Source organism: Corvus cornix, chromosome 6 (genome assembly GCF_000738735.6).
Source record: "Corvus cornix cornix isolate S_Up_H32 chromosome 6, ASM73873v5, whole genome shotgun sequence".
Lineage (NCBI taxonomy): Eukaryota > Metazoa > Chordata > Aves > Passeriformes > Corvidae > Corvus > Corvus cornix.
In genome coordinates, this window is record NC_046336.1 from 17,863,271 (window position 1) to 17,881,299 (window position 18,029).

At 40.0% G+C, this 18,029-nt stretch overlaps 2 protein-coding genes across 4 annotated transcripts in view; one reads left to right on the forward strand and one right to left on the reverse strand.

Moving 5' to 3' along the window:
• VSTM4 (V-set and transmembrane domain containing 4) overlaps positions 1-7,696 on the forward strand; it is a 32,914-nt gene extending 25,218 nt beyond the window's left edge. Inside the window, exons 8-9 of one of the 2 annotated variants that reach the window (XM_039554170.1) lie at positions 3,269-3,458; positions 5,084-5,168. In XM_039554170.1, coding sequence (XP_039410104.1) covers positions 3,269-3,442 — 174 coding nt within the window. In that variant the 3' untranslated portion in view covers positions 3,443-3,458; positions 5,084-5,168. Of the gene's footprint in view, positions 1-3,268; positions 3,459-5,083 lie in introns of both variants that reach the window. The other variant, XM_039554171.1, reaches the window with a different exon arrangement.
• A 7,635-nt stretch (positions 7,697-15,331) lies between these two features.
• Positions 15,332-18,029, reverse strand: part of WDFY4 (WDFY family member 4) — a 124,380-nt gene continuing 121,682 nt past the window's right edge. For both annotated transcript variants that reach the window (XM_019293922.3, XM_010411034.4), the window contains exons 61-62: positions 16,758-16,869; positions 15,332-15,759 (exon numbers count right to left, since the gene is read on the reverse strand). In XM_019293922.3, the coding sequence (XP_019149467.1) occupies positions 15,693-15,759; positions 16,758-16,869 (179 nt within the window). In that variant the 3' untranslated portion in view covers positions 15,332-15,692. The remainder of the gene's footprint in view (positions 15,760-16,757; positions 16,870-18,029) is intronic.

The following is an 18,029-nucleotide window of genomic DNA, read 5'->3' on the forward strand; positions in this document are numbered from 1 at the left end:
CAGGCAGTGACACTGGATGCTCCTGAGCTGTGCCATCTGGACAGTATCTGAGCTTTTCTTTGGAGCTTTTTACTGACTGTGACTACAAAACAGGATGTTTCTCAAACGTTAAAGGAAAAAGGCCAAAGAGTCAAGTTTGGCTTTTGCAAGAGAAAGGGAGAGAAAATAAATGGTAGTTCCAGAATGTGCTTGCTGGGAACAACTCCTTCATGGCACTGGGGCAAGGCTGCTTTCTTGGTGCTGTGGAGTAACCTGGCCAGAAGTGCAGTTCCTAGAGACTGGGTCAAACAAACTTTAGCAGCACCTCTTGACTCTTTACCTTTCCCATTTGCACTTCCTGCAGCATTCCTGGGCACCACATGTCCACCCAACAGCATGGCATGGCTGGGCCACGGGTGGCAATTTGCCATGCACTGGCAATCACACCAGCAAACATCTGCAGAATTGGCAGGGTTTTATCCTTGCTGACCTAATCCACTCATCCATGAGTGCAGACCATGGCAGTGAGGGTGGAGTTCCATTTTCAAGTGTTACTGCAGGAAACCGGAGTTACTAAAAATACTGTGAAGCTCTGACAGGAATTTCATAGAATCATAGAATGGCTTTAGAAGGGACCTTAAGGATCATCTAGTTCCAACCCCACCACCATGTGCACAATTTGGGATATATGCTTGTTGAATCCAGAAAACTCAGTGCTGAAAATTTAATTTCATCTATAGGAGTTTATTTTCCCTTGTGTAAAATTCTTTCTGTATCATATCTCAAACAAAAACTACATCACATGTGATTATATAGGCACTGAATTCAAAGGCGAATGTCTGCAGCAATAGTCTCTAAAATATTTAAGACTGAAATGAACTGCGAAGTCAGGCCTTTTCTGCTTATTTTTGATAGTAAACTAAAAATTCACATTCAGTTTGTCATCTTCATAACACGTGTGGTCATGGAACAGTGAGACTGCAGCAATCTCTATGTGCAAGTTGGCATCAGTTGTTTTTGCAGAGAAGTTGAATTTATGAGGTTATTATTTGCTTGTTTTCTTCATACCTAATTACAAATTTGGATAAGAGTAGTCTTAGTTAAAACTTCAAGAACTTTCCCGTCTGACAGTGCTCAGAGTAAACATTCTTGAGGCTGCCAAGAAACAAATTAGCTAAGCCTAGTAAGAGAAAAATTGACATTCCTGGTAATTATGACATAAAATTCAGAATAATTTTGATTGAAACCCAACACTTCTATTTAATTTCTAACACATTTATATACTAGACAAACCCAATAAAAACAAAACTATATATACACGTACTTTAGTTTCTTTTACATATTCACATGATAGACCTTGCAGATTGTTTAATAAGAGAAACGTTCCTATAAGTGAACTCTTTTGAATAGTTGCCCATGGGAAGCTCTGTGACTGGAATAAACTAAAATTAAACTGGAAGAAATCTGGAAGAGGAATCATTTTGCATTTGCCAGAAGATACACTGGAAAATCATAACTCTTCCTAATTATATTTTGGCAAAGTATATGTTCCCAAGATGAGAAAACAGACATACAAGATAAATGCTGTATCTAGGAATGCCACACTGGAATAGATCCTACTTGAAGAAATAATTTCAATATTATTTTAGAACAATGATGAAATTTTTTAGAAAAGGATGTTGTAGCCCTAGAAATCCCAATGACCTCCTAGATGAAGCACCAGGACAGAAAGAGAGGGGTGAATGGCCAGTCAATTGTTGTCTCTTCTTCTTCTGTCCTACCTTCTGTCCCACCTACAACATCAGTTATTAAAGTCACACGATTGTTCCAGAAAGGAAGTGGTGGCACGGGTCCAGGTTAACACTGCCAAAACAATATCCAATCCTAATGAGAGATGAAATCGTAAGAATTAGGTTGGTTTTTTTTTTCCTGTCTGCTCAAAAAAAGTTGGTTTTGGACAAACAAACCAACAAAATTAAATTAAACGTGGTTGATAAATGAAGTGCAGAAGAGTGTATGGAATAAAAACCTGGCTACCACAGGTAACTTGAAGTAGTGTTGGCTCCCATGCACTATTATTACACATCCTTTGCTGAAAACTGTATACCTTTCACAATTTTGAACCTCCTGTGTGTTTCCTCATATTTTCAATCAAATTATTACATACTAGAAATATGCATAAGGGAAATTATTCTACACATTTTATGGTGTGCTGTTGCTTGTAGCAGTAATTGAAGTACCTTTTCCACTTATGAAAGTACTAATTTTATTTGGTTTTATTGCTTTTCTAGATGCAATTATTTATTTAGTGTGTTTTGGCTTTATTAAATTATGTTTACTATAGGAACATCATAAAAATGTATGAAAGCAACACATCAGCCACTACTGCCCAATGACTTGTTTTGGGGAATCTAGTGTTATTTTTCATATCCAAACATAATAGAATAAGGTAAGACTAAAGAGATAATCTACACTGGAAAACAATGCAATTTTGAGATAATATAATAAAACACCTGGACAATATGATTTCATAAATCTTACTTCTAAAATTTACATGAGCTGGGCGTTGGGGTGGTTATTTTAGGACATGTGGCATTTTCTAAATGGAAACATAACATGAAATATGATTAAACAATAAAGGGGAAAACATATACAGATTTAGCTTGCCCTGAACAACTGATTCCTACAGAACAATGAAAATATTTCTGCCTCAACAGATGTTCTGCATCAGACTTAGGAAATGTAGTGCTTTACTGTGGCAGTGACCAATATCTTTTCTTGAAAAGTTTTATCAGATTCATTTTTAGGAGGCTTTTCACATGCAGTGTATCATTATGCATTGAAGGTCTGATGTGACACTGAAGCTGTCAGCAAAATTCCCCATACCTTCAAACAGAGGCTCAATATACTATCTTACTCTGAGAATAAAATATATAGCATTTGTTGGTGTTATTGTGGTGTCCACCCTCAATGTAACTCCTGTGTTTAGCTTCTGTACTACATAACTGAATAGACAGGCACATAGAGTTTTGAAATCTCAAAAGGAATCTTTAACTTAACATAAAAGCAAAAAACAACTGAAGTGCCTAGAAAGTGATACTAATTCTAATACTTTCAGGACAGAAAGAAAAGGGCAATATAAAAATGCATCACAGCAGTTGACCAAGAGTTTTTTCTAAGTCTTTAAGTCAGGGCCAGGATGGAGAGATGTCTTTCTAAACATTGTGGTTCAGTTCAATCCTAATACATTAACAAAGAAAATATGTGTGTGATTTTATTTCTGTTACAGTCAAGATCTGTCTGGATCCACAGTAATTCCTTTTGTCATTACGCCAGAGAATTCAATGAAAGCACGACATTTTCTGTGTTGTCAACAGCAGAGCATTTGATAGTGAATGAGGACCAGAAGTCGAGATCAAATAGGACTACGGATGGAAGTGGGGAGGGAGGGAAGACTGCGTGAACAGTGACATGCAAAGGTGCCAGTCCTGCAGGCAATACCATGCAAAGGGCTTGGACTCACATTGCACAGATCAATTGACTTCAGTGACACCACTTGCAGCAGCAGCTGCACAAAGTATTTGAGGATTTGATCTGCAGAGAAGAAATAGGATCAAATTAATGCTGGAAAAGTGTAAACTTTTTCACCCTGATGGAAACAACCTGAAATGAAATGCTGAGTGTGAGCAACTGTCATGAGAGGATTCCAGAGCAGTGCAAAGAACAGGAAGCAGGGGAGCACAGGGACTGATTTCAGAGGGTATTAGATGCTTATCTTTTTAGGCAGAAGACAATACAATAATTATTCAAACACATTTCAAGGAAACAGGAATCATTTGTGTTAAATCAGAAATAAATAAGCAATAAATAAAATGTGAAACTTTGGCCTTGGCAACTATATACAATTTCTTCCTAACATTTAAGTACTGTGTGGAAAATCTTGGTTTATGAACTTTGAGCCAGTTTTAAGTTTACAACTGCCAAAGCTTTTTGTAGTCTGAGAGATGCAACCTTTTCACGGCTGCTTCTTGTGACTGCAGAAATTCACATGGCTGAAACGTTTTGGGTTTTTTAATTGTCCTCTGCACTTCAACTTGAGGACACCAGTTACTCAGGTAGAACAAGTACTCAAGAAGATAAAGAACAAACTATCCAGTTCTTCACTTGCATATGACCACAGAGCTTCACCCTTCTTCAGGGAGTACAGACCTCAGTCTTCTACAGATTAACTGAAATCCATTTCAAATACTGAGGGTCTCACATACAATTCCACAGCAACTCTTTTGTTTGTTGGTACATTTTCTGGGTGAATTAGACATGAACAACCCACTCCCAACTGTGAGCAAAACACACACAGGAGCACAAGACAAGATTTTCCTCCTCTAAGCCACCTGAGTCTGGATGAAGTCCCCAATAGCAGAAGGCAGCTTCTGCCACCCACAAAAAAATTTCTTCAGTAAATTTTATTGACCATCTCCCTTAGCTACATTTTATAGTTGTAAGTCAAACTCAATCACTGTAATACAGCAGACAGTTTTGGTGGTATTGCCTTTTTTCTAAACTCTGAACTCATCTGTAGCTTGGCAAAAGTGGTGAAATTCCAGTGGAATGGCAGTAATTCTATCCAGTTTTTTCTGCCTTCTGTGTATTTTTAACATTTTTTGGTTCTGTTAAGAAATATAATGAGAGGCTCTGTGAGTGGCTGTGATTAGAGATGTAACTGGTCCAAGGTTTACAGCTGGAAAGCAAATCTGGCATATATCTTTCAAATTGTGAAATCTGCAATAAATAAAATTGGGAAATTTACTATTAAGGAGGCTGAACATTTTGCTAACACACATCTTTCAAGTCTCCAATATTTGAATTGTCAAAATGTTCAGTGTTTGTGAAATTAGAAGCAAACCCGAAAATCCTACTTATTCCTGTTTCCTATTTTTGATACTATTTTTATTTCATCTTCTAAGAACTAACCCTAATGCAGAGTAAACGGATTAAACACGTAGTAGAATTACAATGGGGGGGAGAAGAGCTATAGCCAATTTTATAAAATATCTACATTCAGTGGTAATGACATTATAACTAATTTGTTGGTTCTGTCTTTCAGCCAAAAATCACAGAGGAGAATTTAACATATGCTGAACTTGAACTGATGAAGCCGATTCAGGAAGCCAAAGGCATTCCCAGCATGACGGTCTATGCACAGATACTCTTTGAGGAGAACAAGCTGTAACAGTTCATGCCTGTATAAATGTCCTTTGTCTGTGTTCTATTTAAATCTTGCTGTGCTGTTTATTTATAGAAATCATACAAATGTCCTTATTTTTTTATTTCCATTCATGCACTTCTTTTTTCTATGAAACTTTTAAACACAATGTAGTTGAAAGTAATCATAGAAAAAGCAGCTGGTCAGCAAGTGACGTCCCAGAGATACCCTTTGTAGTGTTCTATACCCCTGTTGGAAATGGACTGAAGTTCCACCTGGGGCATTTTTAACACTAGACATTATTCCTTCTTTAATGTTAATGTGATGAGTCCAGCTGCAAACATCAATATCTTAGCAAGCCTTAGGAGGGCTGGTTGTAGGATCCATGCCCAGCAACCTGCTCCTGAAGGAAAAGACCACTGACCAGGAAAATGGCCACTTTAATGCATTTTGTCCCACCAGAAAAATATTAACCCAGTAAAGCTGAGACTTTTTTCTACAGCAAAGGAAAAGCTAAAGTTACTTTTTCTGCTTTTTTTCCTCTTCTCCAGAAATAGTTAAAAACGTTTGTGTTCTATGTTTTCAAATTCCCTTTCTAAATGACACTGTCTTTAAAAAACTTTTATTACTTTTAGTAAGGTGTTTGAAATAAAATATTTCAAAATAATCTGAAAGAAACATTTATAGATAAACCCCAATGATTTAAGGAAGAATATTCATAGCTTGGAAACATCTCCCAGGATCTGATTTTTTAAAATTCTGATTAGGAATAGGAAAAACTGAGAGAACCAGGACACTGCTTTTGGTCTTGGTTTAGTTTGGTGTTTCCAAACCTGCGAAAGTTTCCTCCTGTAGCCTGCACTGCTGAGCTGCTGATCTAGAGGAAAAAATTACACAGCTTCTCCTTCCGTATGGAACAGACTCTGTAATGCCCTGCTGACTTTGGAGTTATTTCTTTGGAAAGACCAGGGCTTAGGAGATAGGGAAATGAGCCTAATGTGAGGATACAAAATAACATTCCTCTTTCTTTACCTCTTGATAACTGAGAAGGCATTCTCCCTTTTCCTTTGACACGCATTGATGGGAAATGAGCTATTCTGTGCCATCCTGGGCATTTCAGTCATGAAGAATAGCTGGACTGCTGTTTTCAAGCTCATGTATCTTCAATGTCTAAATTTCCCCAAAGCTCAGGGAGAGTTTGATACCCAACATCTTTCAGCTCTTGGGAAGCTTTAGCCCTTGAGTAACTGTGCAGTCCATGGAGATGGAAAAGCATGGGCTCTTTAGGTCACCATTGGGTCATGGAGATCTGATACTTGGCCAGGTCTTCTCCAGGTCTGTGAGGGAGCCCCATGACAGGCTGCTCATTCACCAGTATTTAATGTGGATTTTGGAGTAGCACTTGCAGGCCTTGAGTTCTGGAGTCACACCCAAGATGGTCCAAGTTGGTTCTTCCTTTACAGGTCACAGCCTTTTAGTGATAGAACAACTTCTCATGAGGGTTCAGAGCACAGCTGGGTATCATCACAGGAGCACTCATGCCCTTGTTCCTGTTCCTGCATGGGAGTGCAGGAGAGGAGGGCAGGGGGGACAATTCAAGGATGGGGACATGCAACCAGGGGACAGAGCACATCACTGCCTTTTGGAGGGTTTCACCAGAATAAGTGAGTCTGTATAAACTGCTTTTCAACTTTTTTGAACAGTGGTAGAGATTAGGCAGCACACATAATCTGTTACTGTCTAGCCAGGATCTGTAAATATAAAATGCAGTCACCTGCTTCCACATTAGATAAAAATTTATTCTATAAAAAGAATTTAAGAAAAGCTTATCAGGTTGACCATTATGTGCAGTACTAATTTTAATTCTATTTCTTCATCAGAACAGTTGTTGCCAAACTAAGGTCAGCTTTTATCGGTTTATAATGCTAGGAATTATTTGCATTTTTAATGTTTGCATTTGTGAGCTGTCAGAAAAGATGTTTGTTTCACCTTTGCATTATCCCAGGAGTTAATCACCCACCAAAAGGGCATGGTACTTTTTCCTTGTTCTCTGATCAGGTGTTGGACTTTCAGTGACAACAGCAATCAACTCATTGACCAAAACCAAACTGGTGCTAAGGAGTGATTCAACATTCAGGGATCAATTTTGGAACAGCCAGTTTAACTGATTATTCAGAGAGGACACCTGTTATGCAGACAGCTGTTCAAGAAGCCTTAGAAAAATATAGACATTATTAGTTGTTACTTTGGAATTAAAGATAAAATCCTAACACATTAATTATTTGACCACTTAGATGTGAAAACTTTCAAGTTTGGTGACAAACATTCCTTTTGCATACAACTGGCCATTGTGCCCATTGTTCCGAAGAATCCTCTACTGTATATTTATGCCCAGCATGTTAATGAATACCATTCTTTATGTATTAATATCCTATATATTCTTGTGTATGTTTGATATCTAATTGCCCAAAATAATAGTTAATTGAACTGAATAAATTACCTTTTTTTGTAAGATTTTTTGTCTCACTCTCTGCAGGATTTATTGCTTCCTAGAGAAGGATATTGCTTCCTAGATTGAAGGATATGCATTTATCTCTTACATAGCATTTAGAAAGTCCCAGTATTTGGAATTGAATTCTTCATTCTGCAGAAAATTCCAGGCTTTTCAAATGTTTGGAACTGACTTCATATGGCAGCAGACAAAAGAAAACATCATCCTGCAATTAATTGCACATCTGTAAGTATCAAAGCAACCCACTGAAAGACTACAGAGAAGAAAACTTCACTGAGTATAATAGGCTTCAGTGTGAGAAATGCAGAATAAATGGATTTAGCTCCTTCTAACAGGAACTGCGAGGCCAAATTAATGCCTGGCCTAACTCTCTCTGGCATCAGGAGAAAAGCAGCAGACCTGAAGGTGGCCCACAGTTCTGTTATGACAGGAGTTCCCATGAAGACTCTTAGTACCTTATTAAGCAGCAGTTGGAGTCTGCTGAGTCACACTATTTTGGTTACTCCTTCTGTTGTCATTGGTAAAACATGGCTTTGTGCTGAAATCTTAACAAATACACCTCTATTAGCTTCACACCAATTTAATATCAGATTGTTAAACGTTAATGTACTGCACCCTATAGCTTTAAATAGAATTAGATATGTTTACAGCTTTGGTTAAATGCACCTTGTTCCTCCACATTAAATTTTATTACTAGAATTCTCCATCAGCAAATAGGAGTAAATCATATTAGTGTCACAGGCTGTGTGGGGGTTGATTCTGCAGCCCAAGGAAAAAGTATTTTATTATTCTTTATTACAACTTTCTAATTGGTAGGTGTGGTCAGCATGTCATTATCTCTGCAATTGCAAGCAAATTATTTGTTTTAGTATAACTGTAACGTAATTGTGGAGTTCTCTTCATTAAAAAGTTCAATAAACTTGTGTCCTTAGCCAGGGTTTGGCCAGGTTCTGATAGCATAGGACTCAGACCAGGTAAGTTTGCATTTGATGTTTAATTTGTAGGTTAAATTTTGCTTTTTGAGGGCCTCTCCAAAACACCTCTGGTGAGTGACATCAAGATGCAAAGATCCTTTTTAGCTTCAGTCTAACCTGCCAGAGTAAAAGATGAAATTCCTAAATTTCATAGTGGTCTTCTGAGTTTTCTACTCTAACGTGAAATGTACTCATTCCATTTGCATTGTTCCACCAGCAGGTTTGATTCCATTTCACTACCTTACTTGGGCAAATCAAAAGACTGCATATCAGTGGAAGACTCTTGCATAGATATTTCAGGAATCCTCCCTGTCTTGGCATCCTATTGTGTCTCTCTTGTTCCTTACCAGCATTGCTGGGCTCTTTCCAAACCCCACAAAGGGCTCTTCAGTCTTTGACCACTGTGGTCAGAAATATTCTGGCAGCCCTTTGTGAGCATCCTGCTGAGATCTGCTCAGGTTTTCATTTGAGTACCTAACAGAGCCAGTCACTGCAGCTGCATTTCCCTGCTGTGAGGATCTGAGACATGATCTGTGAGGATCTGCTCCTGCATCTCACACCAGGGAAGTAGGAGGTCATGTCCACAGAGGCCCCAGGCAATCTCACTTGGGTTGTGGTCCTGGCTAAAGAAAAACTTTGAGGAAAGGGACTGGTTTGGTCAAACACAAGCTTTCCCTCATGGACTTAATTTAAGCCTTGTTAAAACCTATCTGTCTGTAGCAATATTTTGCCATAAGGAAGTGAATGAGAACACAACAGTGCATTAGGGCTTTGCACATAGAGGTGTGACAAGACAAGATCACCATTGGGGCTTTTGCCTTCCTGCTCCAGGCTGGCATCATCTTGGGCACAGTTAACAGCAGTATATAGCTACCCACAACCCTGCATCTTTCCTTGAGAGATTAGCCATTGATACTTTTGGATCACCCTCAGGAATGAAGAGGCCTGCAGGAACTGCTCTGACTGCTAAGACAAACTGTCTCCTGACACTGGGGAGGGTGGATGACCACAGCACAGAACAAAGACATCACATAAAATATACAGGGCAAAAAACCACACGGGGATGGGCAACAGCTGTCACTTTCAAACATAGTAACTGGATGCATGTCTTCCCCTTACCATGAAAGCAAACAAGAAGTCACTGAATACTGCTCAGTGGTGCTGCACCATTTCCTCCACCTCTGATTCTGCCTCCTCATAGGAACTAGAGTGCATAAGAACTAGAATGAAAAATGCTCAGTACTGCCTGTGAAGGGATTTTTCAGGCACCCAGTTAAGCAGCTTTACACATCCCCTTCCCCTGAACTAGTCCTGTGGGGCTGAAGCCAGAGAGAGTTAGGCCAGGGATTAATTTGGGCTTACAGTTCCTGTTAAAAGAAGGTAAATCCATTTATTCTGCATTTCTTACACTAAAGCATATTAAACTCAGTGAAATTTTCTTCTCTGTAGTCCTTGAGTGAGTTGCTTTGTTACTTAGAGATGTGCAATTAATTGCAAGATTATGTTTTTTTTCCTCCAGTGATGTGATCTGACACTATTAAATCTAGGTGGTCATTGCACAAGAAAAGTCAAGAATCATGGCCTAAGTGCTCAGATCAGAGGAAGGTCAGCAATTTTGCTAGCTAGCCATTATTTTCTACATGGCACCTCTTCATCTTAAATAGTCCTGCTTTGCAACTGTACTCTGCTCTCAGAGGAAAATATGCCCTTCAAATCCTCAAGCAAACATAGCTATGCTCACTTCTACCTCTACTTCCTCCTTGCAGAGCATAAGAGGAACTAACACAAAAGCCAAAATTAGTAAATCACCGTGCACATGATTACAGTAAATGGCAAAGGCCACTCCTATGTATCACTACAAAAAATAACGCTAATTGGAACGCTTTGCAATTTCCTGTACAACCCATAATTAGGTTAGATAAGAAACTAGCAGTGTCTAAGTGCTATAAATGTCTAAATTAAGTTATTTTGAAAGTGCTTGGCACTTTGACATTTGAGAGTTCAGAATAATTGGGGTATTGAAATAAAATTGCTTCTGTTATTTAAAAGGTCATTATCTTCTTTGGGTAGATATATAAGGACTATTTTCTACTCTACTGAGCTGGTCTATTTGGTTCAATTAGACCTGCTTCAGTAGATTTCCAGTGGGCCTCCTCCCACTTATCACAGTCCCAGCACTGGCACAGGGAAGGGCCTGTAAATATACAGCCCAGATATGAAGTATATATTCAGCTCATAATCAGGCTCTGAAGAGCCCAGAGCTTCCCCCATGAACACCACAGGCTGCTATACAACAAGGTGGCAAATGAATCCTTACACAACAAAAACCACCAAAGCTGGCTGAAGCCAGCCTGCCAGGCAGGCAAAGGCTTTGGAGCAAATCAGGATTTCACCTTCCCAAGCAAATAATCTCATAGTCTGGCGGGAGTTCTGGTTATTTCCATAACACTAATGAAATTCCTTGTTTACAATGTCCACGGTCGCACTGTCACACAAACATATGCCTTTTTGCTTGCTTACTAGATCTGATACTCTGCAGTGTGTCTGTGTGATACTGTGTCAGTCAAAGGTGGGAACTTAAAGGACTGCATCTTGATTGCATTTGATTTTGGTCAGACCAGGAGTTTCAGTAAAATAAGGAGTATAAAAACATGGACATTAGCCAAGGAGATTTAGCTTACCACCACTTCTCCACTTCTCCACAGCCAGGAGTTGGTAGGGAATGGACAGAGGCACCAAAGAGCACTCTCACCATCCACTCCTGTGGCTCACTTCATGTGCTCCCCTCAGAAGAGCAGAGCATCCCACCAAAACTGGAGATATGGGAACCGGAGTTTTTGCTGTCCCTTTTGGCCAGGGAGCATATGTGCAAGGGAGAAACAAAGTCCTGAGAGCCTTGTGTCCAAACTGAACAATTTCTGACCTGAAACAGGGAAACTTCCCATGCTGCTGTTGCCCAATGACTGCACTACACCAACAGCCTCCACATGCATAGAGCTGCACCACCTGAATATGAAACACATCAAGTGGTTGCTGAACAGAGGCACCACTGTCCCCATCAAAAGGGCTACACTTGCTCAGCACTCACTACAGCAAGTATTACTCATGGTCACTAATATTCCAATGTCCTGCTGAAGGCTGCCTGGTTCTGAGTACTACATTTCCACAAGACATTTAACCCTAGTGCAGGGAATAAGGGTGAGCCCTTTTAGATGAGCCCTTTTAAAAATTTCATGTGCCAAATTTGCATGAGCCTCCTGATTCTTGGGAAGAGCTCTGATTACAAACTGTCTGCAAGGCAAAAAGTATAGAGAAGGTTGACATTCCTCCACAGGAATTACACCACCTTGTACCCTCTCACACCCCCATCCCCTTCAGCCTGGTTGACTTTAATGACAATAATTGCAATGCACATGTCTGAACAGTGATACCAGTAACACAACAACTGATCCCTGAGCTGAAAAGAGTAGCACATAGTGACAGACACAGGGAAAATTTTCCTGTGAGAATTACAGATTTCCTTGCATAGATATCTCAAAAAAGTTTTGAGTAAATTCTTTTTTATGAGGATGCAAAGGCCCTGCAGTGCACAGGCAGATATTACTTCATGAGTGTTAACTAGCCTGCAGAATACTAGAGATCAGGCACTACTTAATGCTCAGTGTAATACTTAGGAGACTTCTGTTGCTGAACAAGGAAGCAAGATAGTCTGTGCAATAACCAAATAAGTGTAATTAAGGCATTTTAGGGTTTATGGTACTCAATTAGATTAAACTGGTTTTTAAAGTCGCATAAAGGTTGTGCTGTTCCACATTTCTTCATTTCCCTATAGGGCAGAGTTAAAACTTATTTCTACATTTCTTATCCTAATGGGATTGGATTTCTTTTAAGGATAATTCTCACCCTGAGCAAAAGTTGGTTCTGAGATAATTATAACACTGTGTTGATTTTTCACGCTGTTCCACTTACAGTAACAATGGAGTTGTGCTACAAGTATTTGCTGTGGAATTGCTATATTTCATTTTTCAAGCATATTCTAGATTTGCTACCCCTACATCCCAAGCATGTGTCACATCAGGATACTCACAACTCACAGCACTACTGCCCCTGACCTAGCACCAAGGCTTGTCTATGTATCAGTGAAAGTCACCTCCACATCCAGAGCTGATGGAATTTCCTGGACATTTTCATGAGCATTCATAATTTACCAAATATCCAGGAGACCAAAACAAATGTTAAAACAGGTAGTTGCAAGAGGGTTGGTTTCAGGCGATCCTTCAACCACTTACTACAAATTTTGAGCTAAAGCTTCCTGTCCCAGAGACTTGCCTGTAGGAAAATGACCAGGTAGCACTCTACCACTGTCACACACACTGGCTCTATCAGGCCTAGAAAATTTGAAGACTGCAGCATGCTGACATTTGTGCCTTAACTCTGCAGTCTGAGTCGTGCTTTTAGTAATCACAGTATTTATTTCTTCCCATGATTTATGTCATTTGGGAAAAATCTCTAGAGCTAGAGAAGAACCCAAAATTTTCTCAACCAAGCATTGTTAGACAGCAAATCATTCCTAATCAGAACTTTTAGCAGATGAAATTGCAACCCACTTCTATTCACCTGCCTTTTATATTCTCCCAAATTGCAGCTCCCTGAAAATGAGGAGAAGCTTGACTTGGGAACACATTTAACGTGCTGACTTCCATTCACACATGCACACTCTGGACCTGATCTCTGTGATTCAAACCAGATGTTGCTGAAGCAACTGTTGAAGACTTAAGAGAGCTGATGTTAGGCACAAGGAGATGAGCCTGTCAAATGCATGCATGGCCAGCCTACAGCTGGCCTCTTCTTATACCAAACAAAGCCAGGTTGATGTCTAGAGTACTGGAGCCATTAGTGCAGCTGCCCAGGTTGCAGAGTGCCACTGCCAGCTGTAGAACAGGGAACATCTACTCTTGGCAAAGACAGGCTGCAGGAAAAGGCTAAAAGAGGAAACAATTTGCAAGCTATTCAAGATGCTTAGAAGGTAAATGAAAACACAGGTAGTGACCTTTTTTCACCACTCTTAATCACCTTTACCATAGTTCAGTAAAGCTGTATTTGCAGGAATTTGACAGGAATCTAAGTCTTTCTGTCCACGTATCCAAATCCAGCTTATTTCTAAGGAATGCGCAGAAGGAAGAGGAAAGAAGTACACTTTTGTTGACAATTGACCTTTCCCCAGTCCTCAGGAAAAATAGGCACAGTCCACCTTTGCTCCATAGGGCTACTTTGATTTGAAAATATTGGTGTGTTTTGGCCTGTTTTCAGTGTATGTTTGCCTGAGCCCAGAAAGATTAGTATTTGACTCATCAAGTCATGCACTTGGAGGTCAGAAAGGAAGACCAGGCAGGACATCTGTGTAGACATAATGCAGATTTCCTTGTATGTCTGCATCATGAGCTTACATCTAATTACTGCATTTTCCACAGGCAATTACCTCACTCACTACGGTGGTGAGGCTGAACCATGGCGGGGTTGGGGTGTGGACATGTCTCAGCACTCTGTAGGGAATGAGGCTGTTTGCTATAGGACAACATTAAGCAACACAATTCAAAAGAAGAGTCAATAGCTAAGCAGTGTCCTGTAGGAAGAAGAAAGTTGATCATGTAATTAAAAGAAGACTGGTAAAAACCTGTCTTCTACTCCAGATTCTTCCTAATGATGCTGAAGAGCAAGTCTCTAGCACCAAGATTTTGGCATATAGTGGTTCCGCATGTTCCTCAACCTCTGGCTGTCCAGTGCAGCACACATGGAGCTTCACTCCTGCAGTGCTGACCAGTCCCAGTGCACTGGAAAACAGGGATCTGTCTGCCCAAGGGTGTGTTTGGTGGTATGAATAAAAGAGCCTTCATGGCCATAATGTCCTTCGTGTTCTTCCTGGCACTGCTCTGACCCAGTCTGTGTGTTCAGGAAGCTGCTCTGCCTGTGTGGCTGTGCAGACCTTCTGTATGTGAGGTAAGATATTCAATCTCTTCACCAGGTCAAGGAGGAGCAGAAGAGAAAGGCAGTTATCAATTTAGCTCCTTCCAATTATGCTAAAATGTTAAAGAGGTTGATTTTTCACAGTTTCTCCATCCCCACTAGGGACACAAATGGCACTTAAATTTATTACACTATAGTCTCAGCCTTCATTTACTACAAATACTCACTTTACCATACAGGGTTGTGGAGGTAAATCCTGAAATATGTCTAATATACTGATCTTCCAGGAAGTATAGGGACAAGGTTAGAAAGAAGACAGCAAAGAAGGAAAATGAATGAATATGTATACCACTGTGTCAGATCTTCCTCCTCACCTATTCCATACATTTTGCCTGCTGTACTATAAAAAAAAAAAGGTCAGAGATTAGGCAACATTGCACCACAACACACATTCACAGTGGGGCTGGATAAAGGCACCAGCATCAGCATGGGAATTCCAACCTTCACTTTGTAAACAAAATAGCTTCTCAAAAGGCATGCACACATTTTTATGCAGATTCAGGGAGGAAGGAAGTGTAAGAACAGAGATATTAATATTCTTGCATGTCAGTGAAGAACAAAAATACTGCAACATACTCACTTAACACCTGTTTGAACCCTGAGTATTTTTTTATCTCATGATATTAAAAATACAATATGTTGTCATTATTAAGCATCACTGCTCTTTGGCATAATCAAGGCAGTTTTATTTGCTAGATAATATTTGTGAAATACAATGTATTATGTCAAATTCAATATCTAAAATAACATTTTAAATACAAAAGTTTTCCCAGGACAAATACTACAAAATCTCATTGTCTATGTGCATATCTGTCAGTTTCTCTCGCAACTTTGGGGTCCAGTGTCTAATTTAAATTATACTTGACTGCCAGGCTCAGTCCAACAACTCCTTTGAGATTCAGTCTCCAACCAGAGGCTTCCAGTTTCTCTGATTCTCTCATGCTTTGGAGGGTAATTTTTCTCTCCACCCAAAAGGCTGAAAAAACAAGAACTCTTCTTCCTACCCATCCACAGACCAGCAGCAGATTCTTCCCCAGTCATCACCAACTAGGAGCTTGGAGGAATTTCTTGAGAAGGAAAGAAGAAGACAAAGAAAACCATGTTTAAGAGGAAGACACAGGATCAAGGCTTTTTCTGTGCGTGCAGCAATTAGGAGGATGCAACATTCACGGCTGTACATTATCTTTAAAGTTAAAATTGAAGACCCATGTTAGAGAATATTCAAAGTTTGGTACTTCAAAGACTGAGCTTAGAATTGGGTCCAAACTTCCCTGGAGTTGACTGGGCTAGTTGTGGACAATTTAACCAGATCAGAAGCTCTTACCCTTCTCTGAGTTTCTACGGATGTGAAATAATCTGCTGTCCAGATTCAGAATTCAGACTCATTAGCACAATGTCATGGCTTCAGCCAATGAAATCTCTGCTGCATGCAGTGCCACCAGCACTAATGAAACTAACCCTCACCCCAAACGTTCCCCCTTTCAATGCACATCAACATCACACTGACTGCTCTAAAGCTGAGCATGCAGAATGCAGGAACATTTTATCAACTGTCAAAATTTCAACACTTTCGGAGAAAGAGACAGTAACTGGTTTACAAGTACGTTGTAACATCCTGGAGAAGGAGATAACAACAAATATTACAGCCAGATGACTGCGGGAGGGGCTTGAGTAAACTAAAATACTGCTGGCTCTGCAGACTGAGAGGAGTTGAACAAAGAAGTTGTCCTTTGGCCAAAAACTTCCTGTTCACGTTTTAAGGAGACAGTATCTCCAGCAACTCCTAGGACAGGAGTTATTTCCATGTTGCAGAGATGGTGTAGCAGCAACTGAGTTCTACAACTATTCTGGCCAAAACCTTGCTCCTGGCTTGTCTCCTGCCTGTCCAATGACTACCCCAACATCCTTCATTAATGTACCTAGCCAGGCCAGCTTCTTGAGCAGCTGCTTTGGCTACGAGAGGTCTGACTGAGCTCCCACAACCCCGAAAGCGAAGACCAGCGGCAGCCTGGCCCCAGGCGCCGCCGCAGGGGCCCCAGCCGGGCAGCGCTGGCAATGGCCCTACCTGGACACGGCCAGCGCCGTCACCGCCGGGCTCGTCCGGCTTGCTTTGCCAGTCAGGGCAACGCTGGGATTCAGTTCCCGACAGAGAACAAGATGTTTTCCACCCTTGTTACCTGTTGTGTGGTTTAAAAATAAATATTTAGAAAGCGTCTGGGGGGCAGCAGGGATGGGATTGTTATTATTTACGGTCAGCAAGTTGTTAAGTTGAGAACAAATATATTTAATCTTGGCCTGTGCTGTTGCAAAATAGGCCCATCCCAATTTAATTTGTGGCTATGATAGTTACATGTGCTGACGTGCGGCTGTATCAATTGTGTGCTAAATTGGATTTGTGTATTATTGCTTTCTAAATTGCATGCCTAGTTCAGCAAAATTGTTCATCAGTTTTCACTGGCTCTGTGCTTAATAAGATGCCCCACAATACTTTGCTGCCAGGATATAATACAGCCCATAATTGCCTAGTAAAAAGAAATTACATAAAGCTCTGGTATTATCAACTTATCTAAATCTGCTCATAACAGAACCAATAATTAAATGCTGTGAACATTTCACATACACACACATACATACACACACACACCTAACAACATAACTCAATCACAGTTACTCTGGTCTTTTTAATGACTGTGGTTTGTATTAATTTTATTTTCTTTAATGCGCAAAATGAGATGTGGGAATATTTGGTCATTTAAAATAATTCTGAAGTCATCTGAATAGGTTAAGGGAGTATGACCCTGCTTTGATTACACCTCTCAACTCTTTAATAAAGAATGCTGTTCCTGTATCCATCTGAAAACATGCAGCCTTATGTGCATGTGCAAACAGGTGTTGTCTCTACACATCACCAGATGTGGGGTCAGCACATCTTTTATGGTCCTCTTGGGAAAAAACCACAAACAAGAGTGTTCCTCTGTGCTCCCATGGATGGCTTTTAAGCCCTCATTTAGAAAACTCCTTAAGATATACATTTTACAAATAGCTAAAGTATCAGTCTGTTCAAAAACATGCATATGCAGTTATGCCTGGAAAGACCTGCCACAGGAAGTTTTAGACAAGAACTTCAGAAATTCTTATGTCAAAGTAGACTTTTTAATGGGTAAAGAGAATCCACAAAATGACTACAGAATACCACAGAGATTTTGGAAAGAATGTTAGGTCTTTTGCTTTGACTTACTGACAAAGCAATCTTCAATTAGAGATGAGAACAAAAACAAATATGAGGCTACCACAGCCAGACTATCTCACATCTGGCATCTCGGATGTTCTTGCACCT